Below are 27,914 nucleotides of genomic sequence, written 5' to 3'. Positions count from 1 at the left end.
TACACACACACACACACATATATATATGTATATGTATGTGTACCAATGCACCACAGGGAATTCCAACAACCATGGGGACATCGTGTATCTTTTAATAAAAAGTCATTTGGTCAAAGAAATTTACAGCATGAAAATATACATGAATGACTACAAACACCACAGATTAATAAACAAAACACTAAATACACAAATATATAATTGTATATTTATGCACACTAAGGAAGAAAACAAACAAGACTAATAAACAAATGCGTTGCTTTGGTCTAGACGCAGTGGCTACATTTGAAATATATATTTTGTCTGCGTAAAGGACTAGAATGTCGTTCGTTGTTAGACATTTACACAGCAAATGGTTATTATGGGATACTGAAAAACAGTGAGAGATGTGAAAAGGGTTCACTACACCTGTGCTACTTATTCCACTTGTGTTAAAATCATGCTACAGAGGATATGATGGAGGTATCTGTTTCTATGTGATGAACACACATGAAATATTATTTGGATTAAATGCTTTGTGTTAACACATGTAGTCTGAAGATGCCAAACACAACAAATTATGAAGATATGTGACATGAATGATGATGATGACAGCCAAATGAAAGATCAATCTCATTGAACAATGATGACCATTAACGTGCTGACCAATGTAAACCTTGGCTAAAAGCTGGATATTTCCCAAATTTTTGTATATACACTGAACAAAAATAAAGATGGAACATGTAAAGTGTTGGTCCCCCCAAAAAATCACACATTTTCCATATGCACAAAAAGCTTATTTCTCTCAAGTTTGTTTACATCCCTGTTAGTGAGCATTTCTCCTTTGCTAAAATAATCCAACCACTTTACAGGTATGGCATAAAAAGAAGCTGATTAAACAGGATTATTACACAGGTGCACCTTGTGCTGGGGACAATAAAAGGCCACTTTAAAATGTGCAGTTTTGTCACACAACACAATGCCACAGATGTGTCAGGTTTTGAGGGAGCGTGCAATTGGCAGCTGACTGCAGGAATGTCCACCAGAGCTGTTGCCAGATAATTAAATGTTTATTTGTCTACCATAATCCACCTCCCACGTTGTTTTAGAGAATTTTGCAGTACGTCCAACCGGTCTCAGAACCGCAGACCATGTGTAACCACGCCAGCCCAGGACCTCCACATCTGGCTTCTTCACCTGTGAGATTGTCTGGGGGGTATTTATGTCATTAATAAAGCTCTTTTGTGGGGAAAAAATTGTCTGGGTCTGGCTCCTCAGTGGGTGGGCCTATGCCCTCCAAGGCCCACCCATGGCTGCACCTGTGCCTAGTCATGTGAAATCCATAGATTATGGCCTAATGAATTTATTTCAATTGACTGATTTCCTTATGAACGGTAACTCAGTAAAATCTTTGAAATTGTTGCATGTTGCGTTTATATTACAGTAAGTTGAATCAAAATGCAGCTTGGTCAACAAAAAATTATTGAGTTTGTAAAATATGATGTAAAAAATGATTTTTAATGCATGCAATAGATCATTCCACTCTTTCTAGACATTTTCCAATTCTTATTGATCATCTCATTGGGATATGTGTGGTCCTGCAAAGATATATAAAAATCTTTATTATACTTTGTATATTAAACCCACAATGGTACCGGTGTTACCACAAAATATCTTCAGGCGCTATATAAAAAATATACACATCATCATCATAGATCATATTGATTTTTATTTATCTGTTAAGAATCTTTTTTTATATACTTTGTTTTACTCTGTAATACAAAAGATCACACCTCTAGTTGAATCCATTCTTATGAGAAAGCACAACTGAAGACCACCTTATTAATTCATGGTTCCCAGCATAGACATAGAATTACATTATAGTAAGTTTATTTCTATGGTTCCCAGTGGCTGCCAATATGTTGACCAGAGATTTCAGTCCCATCCCCCTTGGAGCTCCCAAGGCAATAACATAACCAGTGTAACAGTTCCATAATGACCGGGGTGTCATGCCTTAGGCTACTCTATCATGCAATGTCCAGCACAAACCCCTACATTATCTGGACCGACTCTGACAGACAGGGAAAGACATGCAATCATGCCACCCACATTATCTACATGTCAGTGAGGGAGTCTCACAGTCAGGGATAGGAAGACTAGGAAGTGTTATTTGTTTTTTTTGAGTGAGGGAGGGAGAGGGGGGGGGTCTAGTAATACTCGGAAGAGTATTCACAGTCCAGAGTGTGTGACAGTGAGAGAGGACAAGGGAGGGAGGTCTACAGTACAGTTTGGCATTGATGTTTTGTTGCTTTCACTGTGATACCATCAGGGAAAGTGCCACCAAAGGCTTCCTGATCCACGACCCCTGACCTCACGGATCCAAGAAGGCTCCATAACAGTCCCAGCAGCCGATGCAGCATCAATATCTTTGACGGGCAGCTTTAGTTTTAACCAATAAATGTTTGTTTTTTCCTTTGATATGAAAATCTGTGCTAGTTAACAGGAAAGAGAGAGAGATTTGTTTCTTCCTTTGATATGAGAGCGAGATCTCCCAAGCTGCACTCTCTCTTATTGCTACATGCTTCTATCTCTTCTGTGTCCATACAAAGAGGTCAACTACATGAGAAAGACAGAACAGTCACGTCCAGAACTGAAAAGAGCATTATGAGTTTTTGTGCACAATGATCCCAGGTATTCTCTTGGTGTAGCCTAGTTTGTGTCTTAGCCGGTGTTGATAACTGAATGGTTGACACCTACTATGTGCAAAGAGTCCTTATACATTCCATTAAAATACTCCAGTGTTTCTGTAACTCAGAAAAGACCAGGCTGTAGCTTAAAATTGCTACGTCTAGATCAGTTGATGATCCATTGAATAGTGTATATGTAACATGAGAAGACATTGTAAAAGTGGGATTTTTGCTCTGAGTCCTGTGGACAAACGTAAACACAGTCGAGGGGTGATGTCATCTTTATGTGTCATCATTATGTGCTGGTCGTCAGATAGTCACCCCTGTGTGCTATATACAGATATGATTTCACTTGATCTGAGATCTGTGCCCTTTTTCTGCGACTCCCATTGCTTTCAATACCCTGATTTGAGCAAGGTTTGAGTGATGCCTGCTTGTTTCTCAAGTCAAAAGTCATAGTATACGTCCCATAGAGTGCTGGTACTATAGCTGGGAAATCAAACCCATGTGAGAAGGCAATGAGGATGTGTTGGTCTGAGGGTGAATCTCAATCTGGAAAGGAAGCCACTTTAAACTGTTGAGATACACCCTAAACTTCTTTCAAGTCCGAATGACGAAGTGATGGAGTCCTTTCTGACTGCAGGTAGTCAGCTGTTCCTGTGAGGGCCTAGAGGAGGGTGCATCCCAGTGTCTAGTACAGTAAATCAACCCTGAGACAGAGATGCTCCCTTAATGTCCATGCCAGCATACACACTTAGAAATAAGGGTTCCAAAAGTATACTTCGGCTGTCCCAATGGGGGAACCCTTTTTGGTTTGAGGTTCTGCCTGGAACCAAAAGGGTTCTATCTGGAACCAAAACTAGTTATTCAAAGGGTTATCCTATGGGAACAGACAAAGAACCCGTTTAGGTTCTAGATAGCACATTCTTTCCCAAGAGTGTAGAGAAGTAAAGAGTGCTGGTACTGTGGTTAGGGGAGTAAGTCCAGGTACACCCTCTGTAGTCTGGATGCAAATTTAAAACGGTAACCTGTTCTCTATCCAAAATAAGTGCACTACATAGCGAATAGGGTTCCATTTTGGACGCAGACCTCTCAGTAGCAGTGATGGGGAAATCAGATCAAATCAGGGTGCTGGTACTAATTGTCATGGGAGCGAGAGGACACTGGGGTTAGACAACGCCCTGTCTGGTCTCTAAATCTCACTGGGGTTAGACTACGCCCTGTCTGGTCTCTAAATCTCACTGGGGTTAGACTACGCCCTGTCTGGTCTCTAAATCTCACTGGGGTTAGACAACGCCCTGTCTGGTCTCTAAATCTCACTGGGGTTAGACTACGCCCTGTCTGGTCTCTAAATCTCACTGGGGTTAGACTACGCCCTGTCTGGTCTCTAAATCTCACTGGGGTTAGACAACGCCCCTGTCTGGTCTCTAAATCTCACTGTGGCGAGAGGACACCCTGTATGGTCCCTCTAGATCTCAGTAGCGGCGATCTCCTCGAAGTGGATGTCGTTGCTGCCGCTGTGGATGTCGTAGTCCTCTACATCTCTGTTCTCCAGCTCTAGACTGAGCTCTCTCATCACTCTCTCCAGATCTCTGTTCCTCCTGTACATCTGGATGTAGTTCTGCTGCAGCTGCTTCTGGTAGCGGATCACCTTTTCCTTTTCCTGCTGCCAGACCCTCCTCTCCTCCTCAAATCCGCCCAGCTGCTCCTCACTGCTCCTCCTCTCGTACATCAGCTCTGCCCTCAGCCTCTCCACCTGACACACAACACATGGATTGATTGGTTGATTAACTGATTAATGGAAGTTATTTGATAATTTCAAAATCCATATGAAGTTGTTCTATCACAATGTTAAAACAATACACAACAGAGCAGTATAAGTATTATTCAAGCACTATTCTGCAATGAAAATGGTAAAAAAATTATTGAAACAAGGTCGGTCATTGTTTTTTCAAGTGTGTGGTTTTAACATGTATTAAAGTACAGGTTTTACTGTCTGAACACCATTAGAGAAACCACAGAAACGAGTGCAATGGTGTGAGGGTTGGGGGTTCATATGAGACTGAAAGAAAGTATAAACATCGTTGTTGTTGGAGCTCACCTGTTGCCTGAGTCCCAGCACAGCTTCAGCACTCTGCCTCTGAGCCTTGGTCTCATCACTCTCCCCTCCCCAACCCAGCCTCCCCTCCTCCGCATCTCGGTACCCCACAGAGGAGCTGAGGCCCTCCCTTCCACCCCCCACACCCCCACGCCCCTGGGGGAGGGGCAGGCTCATACATTGGCCCTTAGTGGCTAGTGCCTGGCCTCCAGGAAGATAACCTCCTTCCTGATTGGCCAGGGTATCTCGGAGGCGGGCCAACTCTTCGTCCAAGCGTCCGACTTTCTCGCGGAGCAGCTCGGCTTCGCTCTTCCTGCGCTGGAGCTCATTCTCGCAGACCTCCAGCTCCAGGGAGCGTGTTCGTAGGGCCGACCCAGCCTCCTGGGTCGTAGCCTGGCTGTTCTGGAGATCGGACCTGACCTCTCTCAACTGGGACTTCAGGACCACCAGCTCCCCGCCCTTCTGGCTCAGCTCTGACTGGCTCTCCTTCAGTTGCTGTTTCAAAAGGGAGATCTCACCTGATTTCTGACACACCTGGGGAGGGAAGGAAGGAGGAAATGAGGGAGAATAAATATTTTATGAATATTGAGATCACTTACTTTGAAATGGTGTACATGAATCAACCCTAATGTCTGACCCACCCACCTCCCACTTGGTCTCTTCTAGGCGTGGTCCCAGCTGGGTCTGCTCTCTCTGTATAGAGGCACACCTCCTCTCCAGCTCTTCCCTGTTCTGCAGCAGAGAGGAGAAGTCCTCCTGAAGCTTCTTCTTCTCTTGCTGCAGTTGGAACACCTGAAATAAAGACACAGACAGTTACATGCTGACCACACCGCTCACGTCGCGTTTGCGAGCATTGCAAAATAAATTGTAACATACATGTTATTCAATTATTGCACCCACACTGCTCGCGTGCCCCATTGAGCGTCTGCATTGCCAAGCGCTAATATAGAAGTCAGTTCTATTTGTGACGCTGAATGGAGTGCAAGTCCTGCCTCTCCCATCTCCTCATTGGTTTATAGAAGCAGATACCCACGTGCCATCTCCTCATTGGTTATGCCCACGTGGGTGATTGAAAGAGGAACTGAGTTCGGTCGGTCATCGTGGTAACTATGGAAGTTAGATGCCAATCGCCATATAAAGTCCAAAGAAGAAAAAGCCTGGAAGGAGGAGGGATGACTAGAAACGATTAGGTTGACCGTTTTATGTGTGGATTAATTTTCGGAGTAGAGGACCTTGTGCATTTCAGGTAAGATAGCAACTCAACGTTTATATCCCAGGACAAATTAGCCAGCAACAGCAAGCTAGCTAAATAGGACAAATTAGCTAGCATTTGCAAGCTAGCTAGCTAAATTGCCATAAATGTTTAATGCTTTTCAACCTGTCCCCAAATTAATATAATTGGTTCAGAGTTTGTTTTGATATTTAAACCTGCGTGTCGGGATCGCGTTTGGTGTGGGGAACAAAATCAATTTGCGCACAATGGTGCACGTGCGCGGCCTGTTTGGGTACGGTGTTAGGGTGACATTTTGACAGTCCGAAAATGAAGAGACGCTACCGAAACAGAAGTAACATATCATACAGTAATAAACAATAATAATAATAGCTTTTTATGTAACTTGCAACAATACCTGTCACACAAAGAAGTACCCTGCTTCTCAAACTAAGTTGACTGAAGTATCTCTGTCTGTTACCTGTAGCTGTAAGGCCTGTTGTACTCTCTGGGCCTTCTGTGAAGCCTGTTTCATCTTAGAGGAACAGCTCTGTCTCAGCTCTTCCAGCTCTCTCTCACAGCGAAGCTGCTTCTTCTCGTATACCTACAGGACAGGAGGTCAGGGGTTAGACGTCACAGTTTAGAGGTTACATACAGTTACCACATCCAGAGGTCAAACTGTGAACCAGCACTAGTATGGCTCAAAAGTATACCGGTACACTGAACAAAAATATAAATGTAACATGTAATGTGTTGTTGCCATGTTTCATGAGCTGAAATAAAAGATCCCAGACATTTTCCATACGCACAAAAAGCTTATTTTTTCCGCAAATTATGTGCACAAATGTGGTTACATCCCTGTTAGTGAGCATTTCTCCTTTGCCAAGTTAATCCATCCACCTGACAGGTGTGGCATATCAAGAAGGTGATAAAATAACATGATCATTACACAGGTGCTCCTTGTGCTGGGTACAATAAAAAAACACTCTAAAATATGCAGTTTTGTCACACAACACAATGCCACAGATGTCTCAAGTTTTGAGGGAGCGTGCAATTGGCATGCTGACTGCAGGAATGTCCACCAGAGCTGTTGCCAGACAATCTAATGTTCATAAGCCACCTCCCACATCGTTTTAGTGAATTTGGCAGTACGGCCAACAGGCCTCAAAACCGCAGACCATGTTTAACCACGCCAGCCCAGGACCTCCACATACGGCTTCTTCACCTGCGGGATCGTCTGAAACCAGCCACCCAGACAGCTAATGAAACTGAGGAGTATTTCTGTCTGTAATAAAGCCCTTTTGTGGGACAAACTAATTCTGATTGGCTGGGCCTGGCTCCCAAGTGGGTGGGCCTAGGCCTTCCCAGGCCAATCCCTGGCTGCGCCCCTGCCCAGTCATGTGAAATCCATAGATTAGAGCGTAATTTATTTATTTAAATATCAACTGTATCATTGAAATTGTAGCATGTTTCATTTATATTTTCGTTCAGTATATATGGAATAATTGAGCTTAGTAATAGAACCAGCAGAAATGACAGAAACAAACATTTTAATCATATTGCTCCTCGAGGAAACACTTTAGGCCTGCTTAAATCCCCTCTCACCTGACAGATGGCGGCCTCGTTCTCGTCCAGGTTCTCTCTGAGTTGCTGCAGCTCCAGGTCTCTCTCCCTCAACTTCTCCTCCAGCTCCCTAACCACCCCCTCGTAACCCTCCAAGGTCGGGGGCGAGCGCCCACACGACCCGCTGTCCGACAGGGGCTGGCCTCGCCCACTCAGCGACCCTGTGCTCTTACTGGACGACGACCGCCCGCTGTCCGAGTTTGAGTGACCGTGGGAGGTAGAGTGACCTCCGTTTATCCCCGAACCTCCGTTTGTGGTGGTGGTTCTCCCAGGCTCCGGGCCCACCCCGGACCCCACAGACCCTGAACCCGACCCGGAGGCCTCGCTATTGGCCAGGCTGCTGTGGGTGGGCAGGCTGGACAGGGAGTTACGGCCAGAGTCTGACATGGAGCAGGAATGGCTGCTGCGAGCGTTGCGTCCTCCGCTGTATGAGTTCCTCTTGCTATCTGAGGAAGAGGACGAGCCGACCAGAGGTACAACGTTCCCGTAGCTCCCCGTGCCATTGACCACGTTATTGAACACGGTATTCACGTTATTGACCACTGTATTTCCGTTATTCCCGTTGATAGACAGGGGCAGGAGGAGGTTGAGGGTGCCTTGGCTCTCAGAGAGGTTGCCCCCTGGTCTCGGGGAGAGGTACTGCACTGAGTGGCGGTTCTTCGGGACCACCGGTTTGAACGCGGTGGGACGGATCAGAATCTTCTCCATGTTCTGCAATGGAAGACGTATTTGTTAATGAAGACAGTATTTGTTAATGAAGACATTATTTGTTAATGGGAGACAGTATTTGTTAATGAAAACACTATTTGTTATTGAAGATAGTATTTGTTAATGGAAGATAGTATTTGTTAATGAAGACATTATTTGTTAATGAAGACAGTATTTGTTAATGAAGACAGTATTTGTTAATGAAGACAGTATTTGTTAATGAAGACAGTATTAGTTAATGAAGACATTCTTTGTTAATGAAGACATTCTTTGTTAATGAAGACAGTATTTGTTAATGAAGACAGTATTTGTTAATGAAGACAGTATTTGTTAATGAAGACATTATTTGTTAATGAAGACAGTATTTGTTAATGAAGACAGTATTTGTTAATGAAGACATTATTTGTTAATGAAGACATTATTTGTTAATGAAGACAGTATTTGTTAATGAAGACAGTATTTGTTAACGAAGACAGTATTTGTTAACGAAGACAGTATTTGTTAATGAAGACAGTATTTGTTAATGAAGACAGTATTTGTTAATGAAGACAGTATTTGTTAATGAAGACAGTATTTGTTAATGAAGACAGTATTTGTTAATGAAGACAGTAATAGTTAATGAAGACAGTATTAGTTAATGAAGACATTATTTGTTAATGAAGACAGTATTTGTTAATGAAGACATAATTTGTTAATGAAGACAGTATTTGTTAATGAAGACAGTATTTGTTAATGAAGACATTATTTGTTAATGAAGACAGTATTTGTTAATGAAGACATTATTTGTTAATGAAGACAGTATTTGTTAATGAAGACATTATTTGTTAATGAAGACAGTATTTGTTAATGAAGACAGTATTAGTTAATGATTTCACGATCGTCTTGTGAAGAGCGTGAGGACCAACATGCAGCGCGTGGAAAATACAACTTCTTTTTATTTTGAAGAAGGTAAAACGAAACAAAACACTTACAAACTAACAAAACAACAAACGACCGTGAAGCTACAAAACGAAAGTGCACACACAAGCTACTAACGTTTAGACATAGACAATTCCCCACAACAAACTAAAGCCTATGGCTACCTTAAATATGGCTCCCAATCAGAGACAACAGAAACCAGCTGTCTCTAATTGGGAACCCATTCAGGCAACCATAGACTTTCCTAGACAACTACACACAACATAGACACAGCTAGACAACTATACTAAACATAAACCCAACTACTCTAAATAAACCCCCTAAACCTTACAACCACCCTGGACACTACAAAACCCACATAAATTACCCATGTCACACCCTGACCTAACTAAAATAATAAAGAAAACAAAGAATACTAAGGCCAGGGCGTGACAAATGAAGACATTATTTGTTAATGAAGACATTATTTGTTAATGAAGACAGTATTTGTTAATGAAGACAGTATTTGTTAATGAAGACAGTATTTGTTAATGAAGACAGTATTAGTTAATGAAGACATTATTTGTTAATGAAGACAGCATTTGTTAATGAAGACAGTATTTGTTAATGAAGACATTATTTGTTAATGAAGACATTATTTGTTAATGAAGACAGTATTAGTTAATGAAGACATTATTTGTTAATGAAGACATTATTTGTTAATGAAGACAGTATTTGTTAATGAAGACAGTATTTGTTAATGAAGACAGTATTTGTTAATGAAGACAGTATTAGTTAATGAAGACATTATTTGTTAATGAAGACAGTATTTGTTAATGAAGACAGTATTTGTTAATGGAAGACAGTATTTGTTAATGAAGACATTATTTGTTAATGAAGACAGTATTTGTTAATGAAGATAGTATTTGTTAATGGTTCCTGTTGTTCGTATCAAGTGCATTTCCAGAAAACTCACTTTAATACATCTTAACATTGTTGTTGTTAACGATAAATAATGAATTATTATCATGTTCATGATTTTCCTTATTGCCTGATATCAATCTAGACAAGACCCTCTCAATCCTGTAGTATCATAGCTCCGACCAACACTTTACTGGCATTACCTTGTTAAATAAAGGGAAAGAAATATAAAAGAAACTGACGTTGGTGATTTATACCAGCAGTGTTAATTCCTGGTCTCCTCCCATTGAAGACAGGCACACTGATAGGACGGAAGGTCATTCTGAAAGCTCTGATTGGCTTCATTAATAGTCACAGGTTTCCAGTACGCAGCTTTTCTAATGATTTTGAGTATGTCACGACATAAGAGAGGGGGTGGGAGAGAAAGAGACGGGGGGCGGAGAGGGTGGGGAGAGGAAGAGAAAGATGGCGGGACGGAGAGCGAGAGGTAGGGACGGATCAAGAGAAGGAGGAGAGAGAGAGACAGAGAAAGGTGGAAGGACGGAGAGCGAGAGGTAGGAGAGCGAGAGGTAGGGACGGATCAAGAGAAGGAGGAGAGAGAGAGACGGGGGGGGGGGGGGGCGGAGAGCGAGAGGTAGGGATGGATCAAGAGAAGGAGGAGAGAGAGAGGTAGGGACGGATCAAGAGAAGGAGGAGAGAGAGAGACAGAGAATGACAGCTCTCTACACAGGTTTGGTAAGCGGTTTTCTTCATGGTTTCCCTCAGCCCTCATTGAGTGCGTCAGAGAATATAAGATAGCTCTGACATTGATTATAAGACGCAAGGTGACTGACTGTTAAAATATGTGATTATGGTTCCCGCTCTATAAATAGAAATGAATAGCCAATCAGACAGCAGAGAGGATCTAAGGTAAAACATGTCGCATAGTAGCACCTCACCACCGGTGCTGCTTATTAGCTGGGAGTAGTTGGTTAATAGTGAGGTACTGAAACGTTCACCATTGTATAGAAGTATTATTAGCTAGCTAGACTCTATGTTCTGTATATGAGGTTAGTGAGGATTTTTCAAGTCAAACTTACAACTGAGAAAGAAAGAAAAGTATACTAATGATAGTGGGCATTACCAACAGGAAGCTGGGATGGTCATTTCTTGACTATATAGTTAATATAGGACTTATTAGGGATACACAGATACCACAAGCTCGGAAACCACTTGACATTTTGGGAATCCCCCTCCGAAACTCACCTTCTCCAGTTTTCCCGACACAGGGATGAGTTTGGGCGGAGGACCGCCGATATTCCCGTTGAGACCTCGGTTATCCCTCTGCTCCTCCAAGTCGCTACACGGACTCCCCACCGTCACCACATGGTTATCATTCTGGTCTCCTACAGTCACTACCTCCTCACTCACAAACCCATAGTTCCCATTCCCTCCACTACCACCACCACCTCCAGCCACACACCCAGCTCCGCCAGCAGAGTTACCCGCTCGGGGCTGCTTCTTGGTGGGCAGTGGCGGCGGCTGGAGCTTGGTGGGCTGGAGCTGGGTCTGGTTGTTGATGACCAGTAGTTGTTCCAGGGAGCTCCCGCTGCGCAGGGTGTGGCTATCACCCTGGAGCCTGAAACAATTGGTGGTTGGGGTGTTACGACGTGGCTTAGTGCTGAAATAAAAATTATTAGCATTTAGAATAATGATTGATAAGAATTACAGCACACTGCACTTTTCCAGTAGCTCTTTTCCATAGTAAGGGAATAATCACTAGGATGGCCCCAGGTCTGTTTGTGCTCTTGTTTGGTATGACAATCCCATAAGGAGTTGGCAAGAGAGCAGAAACAGGGCAAAAGACTGGCATCCAGGCTAGAAAATCACCTTGTCCACAACCAATATAGTCTGAGTGCCAGATCTGTTTGTGCTACCATGCCAACTCCTTGTCACTTATTCTCAAGCCATGTTTGTCTTAACCAGGACACCAATAGAGCTGGCAAGGGCATGAACAGAGTGGCACCCGGGCTACGACCAATGAGTAGCACCCTACCTGAACTCTCTGGCAGCCCGGCAGTGTCGCTGCTCCTGATGGGTCCGGCCAGAGATGAGGCTGCTGACGGAGCCCATGGTGGCTCCGGGGACAAAGGGGCCACAGGGCCCTCCGACGACAGGGGAGAGGGTGACGATATGGAGGCTGGTGGGAGGCTTGGGGTGGTCAGTCACAGACACAGGCAGGGTCTGAACCAGAGCCATGTTACCTGGACAACACCAGACATACACCCAACACACTCTGCAGAGAGAGAGAGAGAGTGAGAGAGAGACAGTAACACAATTAGACCCAACCCAATGAAGAGAAAACTAAAATATATTTACACATTGGAAAGAATTAACACAAAAACTGAGCAAACTAGAATGCTATTTGGCCCTAAACAGAGAGTACACAGTGGCAGAATACCTGACCACTGTGACTGACCAATTATTAATGAAAGCTTTGACTATGTACAGACTCAGTGAGCATAGCCTTGCTATTGAGAAAGGCCGCTGTAGGCAGACCTGGCTCTCAAGAGAAGACAGGGTTTTTGACCATGATAGATCGTTGGTGATGTGGACACCAAGGAGTAGACCTCAGATCGCCTTTTCCTGTAGTCCACGGTCAGCTCTTTTGTCTTGCTCACATCGAGGGAGAGGCTGTTGTCCTGGCACCATACTGCCAGTTCTCTGACCTTCTCCCTATAGGCTGTCTCATCGTTGTCGGTGATCAGGCCTACCAATGTTGTGTCATCAGCAAACTTAATGATGGTGTTGGAGTCGTGTTTGGCCACTCAGTCGTGGGTGAACAGGGAGTACACGAGGGGACTAAGTACACACCCCTAAGGGGCCCCAGTGTTGAGGATCTGCGTGGCAGACGTGTTGTTGCCTACCCTTACCACCTGGGGCCGGCCCGTCAGGAAGTCCAGGATATCGTTGCAGAGGGAGGTGTTTAGTCCTAGGGTCCTTAGCTTAGTGATGAGCTTCATGGGTACTATGGTGTTGAATGCTAAGCTGTAGTCAATGAACAGCATTCTCACATAGGTGTTCCTTTTGTCCAGGTGGGAAAGGGCAGTGTGGAGTGCAATTGAGATTGTGTCATCTGTGGATCTGTTGGTTGTGGTATGCGAATTGGAGTGGGTCTAGGGTATCCGTGAGGATGCCTTTTATGTGAGCCATGACCAGTCTTTCAAAGCACTTTATTGGCTACTGTGAGTGTGAGTGCTACGGGGCGGTAATCATTTAGGCAGGTTACCTTTGCTTCCTTGGGCACAGGGACTATGGTGGTCTGCTTGAAACATGTAGGTATTACAGATTCAGTCAAGGAGAGGTTGAAAATGTCAGTGAAGACACTAGCCAGTTGGTCGGCGCATGCTTTGAGTACACATCCTGGTAATCCATCTGGCCCCGCGGCTTTGTGAATGTTGACCTGCGTAAAGGTCTAGCTCACATCGGCTACCGAGAGCGTTATCATACAGTCATCCAGAACAGCTGGTGCTCTCGTGCATGCTTCAGTGTTGCTTGCCTCGAAGCGAGCATAGATCCATTTAACTCGCCTGGTAGGCTCGAGTCACTGGGCAGCTTGCGTCTGGGTTTCCCTTTGTAGTCCGTAATAGTTTCCAAGCTCTGCCACATCCGACGAGCATCAGAGCAGGTGTAGTAGGATTCAATCTTAATCCTGTATTGATGCTTTGCTTGTTTGATGGTTCGTCTGAGGGCATAGCGGGATTTCTTATAGGCATCCGAATTAGTGTCCTACTCCTTGAAAGCGGCAGCTCTAGCCTTTAGCTCGATGCGGATGTTGCCTGTAATCCATGGCTTCTGGTTGGGATATGTACGTACGGTTACTGTGGGGATGACGTTGTCGATGCACTTATTGATGAAGCTGATGACTGAGGTTGTATACTCCTCAATGCCATTGGATGAATTCCGGAACATATTCCAGTCTGTACTAGCAAAACAGTCCTGTAGCGTAGCATCCTTGTCATCTGACCACTTCTGTATTGAGCGAGTCACTTGTACTTCCTGCTTGAGTTTTTGCTTGTAAGCAGGATTCAGGACGAAATAATTATTGTCAGATTTGCCAAATGCATTCCTATTTTCCTCCGTCTTTTTTTCACGCAAATGGCAGGGATCTGGGCCTGTTCCCGGGAGAGCAGTATATCTTTCTCGTCAAACTTGTTGAAGGAATAAGCTTCTACCAGTTCGTGGTGAGTAATAGCTGTTCTGATGTCTAGAAGTTATTTTCGGTCATAAGAGACGGTACCAGAAACATTATGTACAAAATAAGTTAAAAAATAAGTTACAAACAACGCAAAAAAACTAACAAAATAGCACAATTGGTTACGAGCATGTAAAACGCCAGCGTTCCTCTTCGGCGCCATCATCACTCAGGTTGTTGTCATTGATGATCTTTTTGGCCTTCCTGTGACATCGGGAGCTGTAGGTGTCCTGGAGGGCAGGTAGTTTGACCCCGGTGACGCGTTGTGCAGGTATGAGGGTGACTGTGTGCTGAGTGAGTGTGTGTGTGTGAGAAGTTGACCACTTCCCAGGCCAGAATCATCATGGATCACATCCTCCTTTCACCTTCAGCCCCCCACCCCTCTCCTCACCCCCAGCCCAGCCAAGGTCTACTCTGCCTGAAATAATGGCATTAGAGGACCCTCCAGGACGGTAGGTGCCCCCCCCTACCCTAACCCTGTGACCCCAGCAGGAGTGGGCCGTTGCTGGGCAGACTCCCTCCTCTCCCCCTTGACCTCCAGGGGCCCGGTTTTGTTCCTGCTACTCTGGGATACAAATCCCCAGAGCTAATTTCTCTCTGATGTTGTTCACCGATTATTTCTAAAGTTATTGAAGTAACTCCTCCTCCTCCCTCACACACACATTCCCCGCTCCATTCTCCTTCACTAGTTAGACCGAGCTAAAATACACTTCACCTTCTCTTCTCCAAATCATGCTGAGAAAGTGTGTTTGTTGTCTGAGCTCTACTTTGCCTCAGATGCAGTGAGGGTAATTAGCAGAGGATGATTTGGGAGAATGCCACAAAAACACTGCAGAAGTATCTTGTTCTTTGGAAGCTTATGTAAATAAGTTTTGAAAAACTTTAGTATGACAATGCCTTAACAGAAAAGGCTTTAAACTGTAACAAAGTGCCTAACGAGCTTGTCTGGTGATGCAACTCCATTCCCCATCTTTGAATAGCATCTGACGAATGACTGAAGAGATGTAAAAGAGGAATGAGGCTCCAGAGAACTCTCTCTTTCTGATATCTAGTAGATGAGACTGAGGGGTAGTGGTGTGACCGAGGATCTTTACCTCTACCTCTACCCAGATAGGATCAGTCACTGGGAAGTACATGATAAATCTGTTAATAACTCCAGGGTTGCCACAGGGAGGAAAGGATTATTACGGATATCTGAGTAACCTCTGGGATTTTACAGAATCTCTACAGACTTCCGGAATGTCTATGGTGCTCCAGAGAGAAAGAAAGGAAAAGCCAGGTATTCCAATCAAGAGGCACAGCAGAGATCCCAAATCTCTTGGGAATGAGGACACTTGAGACTTAATCCTGTTTGGTTAGTGTTTGGTGTGCATACAGATACTGAGCATCATGGGTAAGAGGGGTTTTCAAGGAATGGCCATCTCCTGTCTCTGTACGCACATACACTGAGTGTACAAAACATTATGAACGCCTTCCTAATATTGAGTTGCACCCCCTTTTTCCTCAGAACAGCCTTAATTTGTTGGGGCATGTACGCTACAAAATGTCAAAAGTATTCTACAGGGACGCTGGCCCATGTTGACTTCAATCCTTCCCACAGTTGTGTCAAGTTGGCTGGATGTCCTTTGGTTGGTGGACCATTCTTGATACACATGGGAAACTGTTCAGCGTAAAAAACCCAGCAGCGTTGCAGTTCTTGACACACTCAAACCAGTGCTCTTGGCACCTACTACCATAACCTGTTCAAAGGTTATTTTGGCAGTTACTTGTACGTTTGATCATGCTAATAAAAATCTTTAACAATTCAAGAAAAGTATGTACACATATAATATATTATTTATGTACCTGCTGAGGGGAGGACGGCTCATAATAATGGCCGGAACGGAGTGAATGTGTCACGTTCCTGACCGGTTTTCTGTTATTTTGTATGTGTTAGTCGGTCAGGGCGTGAGTTTGGGTGGGCAGTCTATGTTATGTGTTTCTATGTTGGTAAAGGGTGACCTGATATGGTTCTCAATTAGAGGCAGGTGGTTTTCATTTCCTCTGATTGAGAGCCATATTAAGGTAGGTGTTTTCACATTGATTGTTGTGGGTGGTTGTCTCCTGTGTCTGTGTTTGTCGCGCCACACGGGACTGTCTCGGTTTGTTTGTACGTTCGTTCTTTTGTGTAGTCTGTTTTTCCTGTTCGTTGTAAGTTCTTACGTTCAGGTCAGTCTACATTCGTTTTGTTATTTTGTTTAGTATCAAGTATAGTTCGTTTTTTGTCTTGTTTAAATAAATCACGTCAAGTTACAACGCTGCGTTTTGGTCGAATCCCTGCTCCTCCTCTTTGGATGAAGAGGAGGAGGAATTCCGTTACAGAACCACCCACCAAACCCGGACCAAGCAGCGGGACCACGAACAGTGGTCCACGAAACAAGGATTGCAGGATTTCTGGAGTTGGGAGGAAATCATAGAAGGAAAAGGACCATGGGCTAAGGTGGGAGTGAATCGCCGCTCTGGGGAGGAGAAGGAGGCAGCCACAGCCCAGGAGCGGAGATATGAAGGTACGCGGCTAGCACGGAAGCCTGTGAAGAAACCCCAAACATTTCTTGGGAGGGGGGGCTAAGAGGTAGTGGGCCGAGGGCAGGTAGGAGACCTGCGCCCACTTCCCAGGCTAACCGTGGAGAGCGGGAGTACGGGCAGACACCGTGTTACGCAGTAGAGCGCACGGTGTCTCCTGTACGTGTTCATAGCCCGGTGCGGGTTATTCCACCTCCCTGCACTGGTAGGGCTAGATTGGGCATTGAGCCAAGTGCCATGAAGCCGGCTCTACATATATGGCCTCCAGTACGTCTCCTTGGGCCGGCTTACATGGCACCAGCCTTACGCATGGTGTCCCCGGTTCGCCTACATAGCCTGGTGCGGGTTATTCCACCTCCCCGCACTGGGCGGGCGATGGGGAGCATTCAACCAGGTAAGGTTGGGCAGGCTCGGTGCTCAAGGGAGCCAGTATGTCTGCACGGTCCGGTATTTCCGGCGCCACCTCCCCGCCCCAGCCCATTACCACCAGTGCCTACACCACGCACCAGGCTTCCAGTGCGTTTCCAGAGCCCTGTTCCTCCTCCACGCACTCTCCCTATGATGCCTGTCTCCAGCCCAGTGCCTCCAGTTCCAGCACCACGCACTAAGCCACCTGTGCGTCTCCAGAGCCCTGTACACACTGTTCCTTCTCCCCGTACTCGTCCTGATGTGCGTGCCCTCAGCCCGGTGCTGCCAGTGCCGGTACCACGCACCAGGTCCATAGTACGTTTTGAGAGTCCAGTGTGCCCTGTCCCTGCTCCCCGCACTAGCCTGAAGGTGCGTGTCCTTAGCCCGGTGCCTCCAGTTCTGGCACCACGCACCAGGCCTACAGTGCGCCTCATCCGGCCAGAGCCATCCGTCTGCCCAGGTCTATCTGAGCCATCCGTCTCCCCAGCGCCATCTGAGCCATCCGTCTCCCCAGCGCCATCTGAGCCATCCGTCTCCCCAGCGCCATCTGAGCCATCCGTCTCCCCAGCGCCATCTGAGCCATCCGTCTCCCCAGCGCCATCTGAGCCATCCGTCTGCCCAGTGCCGTCTGAGCCATCCGTCTGTCCCGAGCCATTAGAGCCGCCCGTCTGTCCCGAGCCGTCAGAGCCGTTAGTCAGTCAGGAGCCGCTAGAGCCATTCGTCAGTCAGGATCTGCCAGAGCCACCAACCAGACAGGATCTGCCAGAGCCGTCAGCGAGCCATGAGCGTCCAGAGCCGTCAGCCAGCCATGAGCGTCCAGAGCCGTCAGCCAGCCATGAGCGTCCAGAGCCGTCAGCCAGCCATGAGCGTCCAGAGCCGTCAGCCAGCCATGAGCGTCCAGAGCCGTCAGCTAGCCATGAGCGTCCAGAGCCGTCAGCCAGCCCGGAGCTGCCAGTAATCCAGAACTGCCCCTCAGTCCAGAGCTGTCTCTCTGTCCGGAGCTGCCCTTCAGTCCGGAGTTGCCCCTCTATCCTGAGTTTACTCTCTATCCTGACCTATCTCTCTGTCCTGAGCTACCTTATCCCGGTGCTGCCCCTTATCTCGACGGTACCCTTTAAATTAAGTGGGTGGAATAGGAGGGTGGTCATTCAGAGGGGAATACGGAAGCTGGGATTGACTATGGTGGGGTGGGGACCTCGCCCAGAGCCTGAGCCACCACTGTGGTCAGACGCCCACCCAGACCCTCCCCTAGACTTTTGGTGGTGCGTTCGGAGTACGCACCTTGAGGGGGGGGTTATGTCACGTTCCTGACCGGTTTTCTGTTATTTTGTATGTGTTAGTCGGTCAGGGCGTGAGTTTGGGTGGGCAGTCTGTTATGTGTTTCTATGTTGGTAAAGGGTGACCTGATATGGTTCTCAATTAGAGGCAGGTGGTTTTCCTTTCCTCTGTTTGATAGCCATATTAAGGTAGGTGTTTTCACATTGATTGTTGTGGGTGGTTGTCTCCTGTGTCTGTGTTTGTCGCGCCACACGGGACTGTCTCGGTTTGTTTGTATGTTCGTTCTTTTGTGTAGTCTGTTTTTCCTGTTCGTGCGTTCTTCGTTACATGTAAGTTCTTACGTTCAGGTCAGTCTACATTCGTTTTGTTATTTTGTTTAGTATCAAGTATAGTTCGTTTTTTGTCTTGTTTAAATAAATCATGTCAAGTTACAACGCTGCGTTTTGGTCGAATCCCTGCTCCTCCTCTTCGGATGAACAGAATTACAGAATGGAATGACATCAAACCATGTGTTTGATGTATTTGATACCATTCCACTGATTCTACTCCAGCCATTACCACGAGTCTGTCCTCCCCAATTAAGATACCACCAACCTCCTGTGCTCTGTACTGCCTTAGTAATCATGATTCATGACATGTCATATCAAAAGTCCCTTCCAATAACCAAGTTCTCCCTAGTTGCTGTAGGGTGTCTGGCCATTTGGCTGAAGAATGCTCTCCTTCCCTCCCTGATCTTCTGTCTAGCAACAAGGATAGCTAGAGTTGCAGAGAGCAGTAAATGTCAAGTAACTTACTTCAGCATGGAGCCAACACAATGTTTCCGTCTTTTACCTCTTCTCCTCCCTCCACTCATTCCACTTTCCTGTCCATGTTTATTTTCTGCCACATCCTCTTCCTCCCTTTCTCCCTTAATTTTTTCCTGTTCTGGATTATCACTCCACCGCACTCCTGTCTTTCCTCCTGTCCCTTCCCTCTCCAACCCCATTTCCACACCGCTCCATTTCGATGTATCATTTCCCTTACTAAGCCACCATAGCGTGACGGAACCATGGCAAAGCAACCGTGAGCAACAGGTGTAGGATATCAATCTGATTACAGTAGGAATACAGTAGGGGAATCCAAAGGTCAAAAGTGACAATATTAATTTCACAGAACTCATGGGCATTGAGCAAGTGCATAAGCTTTTTGTCCTTACAGCAGCTTAGGGTTAGGGTAACAGTTAGGGTTTGTGGTGAAAATCACACCTGTGGAACGGCAGGTAGCCTAGCGGTTAAGAGCGTTGGGCCAGTAACTGAAAAGTTGCTGGTTCGAATCCCTGAGCTGACAAGGTGCAAAATCTGTCGATGTGCCCTCAAGCAAAGCACTTAACCCTAATTGCTCCTGTAAGATGCTCTGGATAAGAGTGTCTGATAAATGAGTAAAATCTACAAACAATGCTTGCCTATATGGTGACTGTCATACTTCCCTCCACACACGTGCTTCAAATCAACATTTATTGGACACATACACATATTTAACAGATGTTATTGCGGGTATAGCGAAATGCTTGTGTTCCTTGCTCCAAGTATGCAGTAACACACACAGCTGCAGAAGCATTGTCTCCGTTTATCAGATAAGATTGTGTTGTCTGGAGGCAGAAATGCACGCACGCACACAAGTGTTACGACATGGATGTATAATTGATGTAAGGAGGGATTTACGTTTCAGGAATACAGCTTAATTATGGGTCTCTCTGTTGATTAACGCAAAGACACATGCACACGAACACACACACACACTTGAACACTTAAAGCTGCAATATGTACAATTTTGGAATGGAAGTTATAGATCGGTTGTTCTCATTGAAAGCAGGTCTAGGAAGTGGTAGATCTGTTCTATGTGCGCTATTTCTATGGTTCCTGGTCTTAAGTTTCAATTTTTTCGTCTTCTACTTTCGGTTTTGTACACCAGCTTCAAACAGCAGAAAATACAATATTATTGGTTATTGAAAATATATTTCACAGTGGTTGATTCTCTACACTATAGTTGCTGGTTTTGTCACATAAACTGAAATTAGGCGAACTATTAGAATTTTAACAACCAGGAAATGGCGCAGTGATTACTGCATAGTGCACCTTTAAAATAGATAAATTCTAAACTGACTATAGAGATCCCAATAATACACTGTCACAGTTAACGATATCAGACAGACATATACATGAGCAGAGGTTTAACACAGAGAACAGAGAAGGGACAAGAGAGATAGAGAGATAGAGAAGAGAGAGAGAAAGAGAGAGAGAGATAGAGAAGAAAGAAGGGATAAGAGAGATAGAGAGATAGAGAAGAGAGAGAGAAAGAGAGCGAGAGAAGCAAGATAGTTAGTGAGTAACTCACTGACTGACTGAGTGACTGGCTGACTCTCTGACTCACTGACTGACTGAGTGACTGGCTGACTCTCTGACTCACTGACTGGCTGAGTGACTGGCTGACTCTGACTCGCTGACTGACTGAGTGACTGGCTGACTCTCTGACTCGCTGACTGGCTGAGTGACTGGCTGACTCTCTGACTCACTGACTGACTGAGTGACTGGCTGACTGACTCGCTGACTGGCTAGGAGAAACAGAGATATAGGAAAAGAATGAGTGAGTCATGTTAAAGTTTAAACCATACCTAATAAGGAGCCATGTCCATTGGTCACACATCCACTGAAACTTTACATTCAAATCTCAGATGGGTTGAAACAGATACTGTTACTTTAACTCTTTAACAAAGAGAGATCTCCTTTCATGCCTGTCCAAAAGCTTGGAGGTTATTGCCCTTACATTCCTCCACAGAGACTGTCTGTCTGATGTCTCTGTCACCTTCCCTCACATGGCTTTTAGACCTGTAGCGCGTGTGTGTCCACTCCTTACTAGCTTATGGCTCCTGAGCGGCGCACTGGTCTAAGGCACTCTGGTTCGATCCCGGGCTGTATCACAACCGGACGTGATCGGGAGTCCCATAGGGCGGCGCAAAATTGGTCCTGCGTCGTCCGGGTTAGGGGCGGGTTTGGCCGGGGTAGGCCGTCATTGTAAATTAAAATGTGTTCTTAACTGACTTGCCTAGTTAAATAGAAAAATTTAATAAAAAATAGCCTCTATGGCTGCCAGTCGGTTTCTGTGTTTGCCAATTGTTCCTAGTACGTAAAAAGTACGTAGCTTTGCTGAATGAATCAGTCTGCCACCAGGTTACTAACCCACTACATTAAAGTCTGCCACCAGGTTACTAACCCACCACATTAAAGTCCAGCTTGTGAACGCTGGATATAGTCAAATGAAACCAGCTAGTGAACGCTGGATTTAGTCAGATGAAACCAGCTAGTGAACGCTGGATATAGTCAGATGAAACCAGCTAGTGAACGCTGCCTGTAGTCAGATGAAACCAGCTAGTGAACGCTGTCTGTAGTACACCAGCAACAAAAGCCTTTTTTAAGGTCAACTTGTTGCTATTGCAAACTTCTGCTACTCTCTCTGTTTGGATCAGTTGCCACGGCGCTAGAGAGGCCCACATGTTTTATGCCCAGGGTGAAATGCAATAGAGGGAGGGTGGGAGGGAGAGAGGGAGGCAGGGAGGGAGGGCTGGAATGAGAGAAAGAAAGAAAGGAAAAGAAAGACAGAACGAAAGAACAAAAGAAAGAATGAAATAAGACACTGGGAATAGGTGAAAGAAAAAAAAGAGAGAAAGAAAGAGTGAATGAGTGTGTGTGTGTGTGTGTGTGTGTGTGTGTGTGTGTGTGTGTGTGTGTGTGTGTGTGTGTGTGTGTGTCAGTCTGACAGGGGGCAGGTTGGCTCCTTAGCATCTCAAAGCATCTGGGCTCCATTATGGCCTGACTATAGAGTATAGAATCACACACGCACGGAATGCTTAGGCTCACGCACGCACACACACACACACACACACACACACACACACACACACACACACACACACACACACACACACACACACACACACACACACACACACACACACACACACACACACACACACACACACACACACACACACACACACACACACACACACACACACACACACACACACACACACACACACACCGTGAGTCCCTATGGGGGTTGAGAGAGCGAGAAGAGCAGGCAGTAATCCATTGTAAGTGGATGTAGTCAGAGACCTCAAGAAGACATAAGGAGAAACACAAACATCTGGGGTACAGTAGCTGTCAATCACACGAGGAGCGTCTTCAGTGGCACCACCCGGGAATATACTGGTATAGTGTACACAAACACACAAACAAATGCACGCAGGCAGGCACAGCAGGTGGGGTTCACTGTATGGGCATAGGAGGAGTGCTGTGATGTTGGTGTGACAGTGGTATTGGTTTACAGCATTAATCATTATAATTGCTACAGGGATTGATTAATCAGGCCTTGGTTGGTCATAATAGTCGTTACAGGGATTGATTAATCAGGTCTTGGCTGGTCATCATAGTCGTTACAGGAATTGATTCATCAGGCCTTGACTGGTCATCATAGTTGTTACAGGGATTGATTAATCAGGCCTTGACTGGTCATCATAGTTGTTACAGGGATTGATTAATCAGGCCTTGACTGGTCATCATAGTTGTTACAGGGATTGATTAATCAGGCCTTGACTGGTCATCATAGTTGTTACAGGGATTGAATAATCAGGTCAGTGACTTTAAAAGTGGCCAGCTTTCCAACAAGTCAGTTCGTCAAATGTCTGCCCTTGTAGAGCTGCCCCGGTCAACTGTAAGTGCTGTTATTGTGAAGTGGAAACGTCTAGGAGCAACAATGGCTCAGCCGCGAAGTGGTAGGCCACACAAGCTCACAGAACGGGACCGCCGAGTGCTGAAACGTGTAAATATTGTCTGTCCTCCGTTGCAACACTCACTACCGAGTTCCAAACTGCCTCTGGAAGCAACCTCAGCACAATAACTGTTCGTTGGGAGCTTCATGAAATGGTTTTCCATGGCTGAGCAGCCACTCACAAGCCTAAGATCACCATGCCCATGGCAAGCATCGGCTGGAGTAGTGTAAAGCTCGCCGCCATTGGACTTTGGAGCAGTGGAAACGCGTTCTCTGGAGTGATGAATCACACTTCACCATCTGGCAGTCCGACAGACAAATCTGGGTTTGGCGGATGCCAGGAAAATGCTATCTTCCCGAATGCATAGTGCCAACTGTAAAGTTTGGTGGAGGAGGAATAATGGTCTGGGGCTGTTTTTCATGGTTACGGCAAGGCCCCTTCATTCCAGTGAAGGGAAATCTTAACACTACAGCATACAATGACATTCTAGATAATTCTGTGCTTCCAACTTTGTGGCAAATGTTTGGGTCTAGCCCTTTCCTATTTCAGCATGAGAATGCCCCCGTGCACAAAGCGAGCTCCATACATAAATGGTTTGTCATGATTAGTGTGGAAGAACTTGACTGTTCTGCACAGGGCCCTAGCCTCAACCCCATCGAACACCTTTGGGATGAATTGGAACGCCAACTGTGAGCCAGGCCTAATCGTCAAACATCAGTGCCCGACTCTCTAATGCTCTTGTGGCTGAATGGAAGCAAGTCCCCGCAGCAATGTTCCAGCATCTAGTGGAAAGCCTTCCTAGAAGAGTGGAGGCTGTTTTAGCAGCAAAGGAGGGACCAACTCCATATTAATGCCCATGATTTTGGAATGAGATGCTTGACGAGCAGGTGTCCACATACCTTTGGCCATGTGTGTGTATATTAATCTATTCCACTTTATTCTATTATGTTCCATGTTATTTAGTCTGTGGGTGTGGCCATAAAGAATACAGTAGGAGACAGCTCTGGGGCAGATGAGGTTTACAGTTGGTCCTTAGTCAGCTGGTCTGGTCTGGTCTGTCTGGTCTGTCTGGTCTGTCTGGTCTGTCTGGTCTGGTCTGTCTGGTCTGGTCTGTCTGGTCTGTCTGGTCTGTCTGGTCTGTCTGGTCTGGTCTGTCTGGTCTGGTCTGGTCTGTCTGGTCTGTCTGGTCTGGTCTGTCTGGTCTGGTCTGGTCTGGTCTGTCTGGTCTGGTCTGTCTGGTCTGTCTGGTCTGTCTGGTCTGGTCTGTCTGGTCTGGTCTGGTCTGGTCTGTCTGGTCTGGTCTGGTCTGTTTGGTCTGGTCTGTCTGGTCTGGTCTGTCTGGTCTGGTCTATCAGGTCTGTTTGGTCTGGTCTGGTCTGGTCTGGTCTGATCTGTCTGATCTGTCTGGTCTGGTCTGTCTGGTCTGGTCTGGTCTGTCTGGTCTGTCTGGTCTGGTCTGTCTGGTCTGTCTGGTCTGTCTGGTCTGGTCTGTCTGGTCTGTCTGGTCTGGTCTGTCTGGTCTGGTCTGGTCTGGTCTGGTCTGGTCTGGTCTGTCTGGTCTGGTCTGGTCTGTTTGGTCTGGTCTGTCTGGTCTGGTCTGTCTGGTCTGGTCTGTCAGGTCTGTTTGGTCTGGTCTGGTCTGGTCTGTCAGGTCTGGTCTGGTCTGGTCTGTCTGGTCTGGTCTGTCTGGTCTGTCTGGTCTGTCTGGTCTGGTCTGTCTGGTCTGGTCTGGTCTGGTCTGTTTGGTCTGGTCTGTCAGGTCTGGTCTGGTCTGGTCTGTCTGGTCTGGTCTGTCTGGTCTGGTCTGTCTGGTCTGTTCTGTCTGGTCTGTCTGGTCTGGTCTGTCTGGTCTGGTCTGTCTGGTCTGGTCTGTCTGGTCTGGTCTGTCAGGTCTGGTCTGTCTGGTCTGGTCTGTCTGGTCTGGTCTGTCTGGTCTGGTCTGTTTGGTCTGGTCTGTCTGGTCTGGTCTGTCTGGTCTGTCTGGTCTGGTCTGGTCTGGTCTGTCTGGTCAGGTCTGGTCTGTTTGGTCTGGTCTGTCTGGTCTGTTCTGTCTGGTCTGGTCTGTCTGGTCTGGTCTGTTTGGTCTGGTCTGTCTGGTCTGGTCTGGTCTGTCTGGTCTGTCTGGTCCGTCTGTCTGGTCTGTCTTGTCTGTCTGGTTCGTCTGTCTGGCCTGTCTGGTCTGGTCTACTTGGTCTGCCTGGTCTGTCTGTCTGTCTGGCCTGTCTGGTCTGGTCTGTCTGTTTGGCCTGTCTGGTCTTGCCTGTCTGGTCTGGTTTGTCTGGTCTGTCTGTCTGGTCCATCTGATCTGTCTGGTCTGGTCTGTCTGGTCTGTTCTGTCTGGTCTGGTCTGTCTGGTCTGTCTGGTCTGTCTGGTCTGTCTGGTCTGTCTGGTCTGGTCTGTCTGGTCTGGTCTGTCTGGTCTGGTCTGTCAGGTCTGGTCTGTCTGGTCTGGTCTGTCAGGTCTGGTCTGTCTGGTCTGGTCTGTCTGGTCTGGTCTGTTTAGTCTGGTCTGTCTGGTCTGGTCTGGTCTGTCTGGTCTGGTCTGGTCTGGTCTGGTCTGTCTGGTCAGGTCTGGTCTGTTTGGTCTGGTCTGTCTGGTCTGGTCTGTCTGGTCTGGTCTGTCTGGTCTGGTCTGTTTGGTCTGGTCTGTCTGGTCTGGTCTGTCTGGTCTGGTCTGTCTGGTCTGGTCTGTCTGGTCTGTCTGGTCCGTCTGTCTGGTCTGTCTTGTCTGTCTGGTTCGTCTGTCTGGCCTGTCTGGTCTGGTCTACTTGGTCTGCCTGGTCTGTCTGTCTGTCTGGCCTGTCTGGTCTGGTCTGTCTGTTTGGCCTGTCTGGTCTTGCCTGTCTGGTCTGGTTTGTCTGGTCTGTCTGTCTGGTCCATCTGATCTGTCTGGTCTGGTCTGTCTGGTCTGTCTGTCTGTCTGGTCTAGTCTGTTTGGCCTGTATGGTCTAGTCTGTTTGGCCTGTATGGTCTAGTCTGTCTATCTGGTCTGGTCTGTTTGGTCTGGTATGTCTGTCTGTCTGGTCTAGTCTAGTCTGTCTGGTCTGGTCTGGTCTGGTCTGTCTGTCTGTCTGGTCTAGTCTGTCTGGTCTGTCTGGTCTGTCTATCATTTCTGTCTATCTGGTCTGTCTGGTCTGTCTGGTCTGGTCTGGTCTGTTTGGAATGTATTGTCTGGTCTGTCTGGTCTGGTCAGTCTGTCTAGTCTGTCTGTCTGTCTGGTCAGTCTGGTCTGGTCTGGTCTGTCTGATCTGTCTGGTCTGTCTGTCTAGTTTGTCTATCTGGTCTGGTCTATCATTTCTGTCTATCTGGTCTGGCCTGCCTGGTCTGGTCTGTCTGGTCAGTCTGTCTAGCCTGTCTGTCTGTCTGGTCAGTCTGGTCTGTCTGATCTGTCGGGTCTGTCTGTCTATCTGGTCTGGTCTAACATTTATGTCTATCTGGTCTGGTCTTGTCTGGTCTGTCTGGCCTGGTCTGGTCTGTCTGTCTTGTCTGTCTATCTGGTCTGTCTATCATTTCTGTCTATCTGGTCTGGTCTTGTCTGGTCTGTCTGGCCTGGTCTGGTCTGGTCTGTCTGTCTGTCTGTCTGGCCTGGTCTGGTCTGTCTGTCTTGTCTGTCTATCTGGTCTGTCTATCATTTCTGTCTATCTGGTCTGGTCTTGTCTGCATGGTCTGTCTGGTCTGGTCTGTTCTGTCTGTCTGGTCTGGTCTTGTCTGTATGGACTGTCTGGTCTGTTCTGTCTGGTCTGTTCTGTCTGGTCTGTTCTGTCTGGCCTGGTCTGGTCTGTCTGGTCTGGTCTGTCTGTCTGGTCTGTCTATCATTTCGGTCTATCTGGTCTGTATGGTCTGTCTGGTCTGGTCTGTTCTGTCTGGTCTGTCTATCATTTCTGTCTGGTCTGGTCATGTCTGTCTGGTCATGTCTGTCTGGTCTGGTCTGTATGGTCTGATCTGTCTGGCCTGTGTGGTCTGGTCTGTATGATCTGTCTGGTCTGGTCTATCTGGTCTGGTCTAACATTTATGTCTATCTGGTCTGGTCTTGTCTGGTCTGTCTGGCCTGGTCTGGTCTGTCTGTCTTGTCTGTCTATCTGGTCTGTCTATCATTTCTGTCTATCTGGTCTGGTCTTGTCTGGTCTGTCTGGCCTGGTCTGGTCTGGTCTGTCTGTCTGTCTGTCTGTCTGGCCTGGTCTGGTCTGTCTGTCTTGTCTGTCTATCTGGTCTGTCTATCATTTCTGTCTATCTGGTCTGGTCTTGTCTGCATGGTCTGTCTGGTCTGGTCTGTTCTGTCTGTCTGGTCTGGTCTTGTCTGTATGGACTGTCTGGTCTGTTCTGTCTGGTCTGTTCTGTCTGGTCTGTTCTGTCTGGTCTGTCTGGCCTGGTCTGGTCTGTCTGGTCTGGTCTGTCTGTCTGGTCTGTCTATCATTTCGGTCTATCTGGTCTGTATGGTCTGTCTGGTCTGGTCTGTTCTGTCTGGTCTGTCTATCATTTCTGTCTGGTCTGGTCATGTCTGTCTG

The 27,914-nt window shown here is 46.5% G+C and overlaps 1 protein-coding gene across 3 annotated transcripts in view; it reads right to left on the bottom strand.

Moving 5' to 3' along the window:
* Positions 1 to 76: 76 nt before the first annotated feature.
* The window catches only part of LOC129846357 (leucine zipper putative tumor suppressor 2 homolog), a 92,280-nt gene continuing 64,442 nt past the window's right edge, over positions 77 to 27,914 (bottom strand). For 2 of the 3 annotated variants that reach the window (XM_055914282.1, XM_055914281.1), the window contains 7 exons: positions 12,156 to 12,395; positions 11,366 to 11,780; positions 7,577 to 8,305; positions 6,453 to 6,575; positions 5,407 to 5,553; positions 4,765 to 5,295; positions 77 to 4,419 (listed from right to left, as the gene is read on the bottom strand). In XM_055914282.1, the coding sequence (XP_055770257.1) occupies positions 4,132 to 4,419; positions 4,765 to 5,295; positions 5,407 to 5,553; positions 6,453 to 6,575; positions 7,577 to 8,305; positions 11,366 to 11,780; positions 12,156 to 12,358 (2,436 nt within the window). In that variant the 5' untranslated portion in view covers positions 12,359 to 12,395 and the 3' untranslated portion in view covers positions 77 to 4,131. The remainder of the gene's footprint in view (positions 4,420 to 4,764; positions 5,296 to 5,406; positions 5,554 to 6,452; positions 6,576 to 7,576; positions 8,306 to 11,365; positions 11,781 to 12,155; positions 12,396 to 27,914) is intronic. The other variant, XM_055914283.1, reaches the window with a different exon arrangement.

This window comes from Salvelinus fontinalis, unplaced genomic scaffold (genome assembly GCF_029448725.1).
Source record: "Salvelinus fontinalis isolate EN_2023a unplaced genomic scaffold, ASM2944872v1 scaffold_0498, whole genome shotgun sequence".
Classification (NCBI taxonomy): domain Eukaryota; kingdom Metazoa; phylum Chordata; class Actinopteri; order Salmoniformes; family Salmonidae; genus Salvelinus; species Salvelinus fontinalis.
This window is presented reverse-complemented; position numbering and strand designations above follow the sequence as displayed.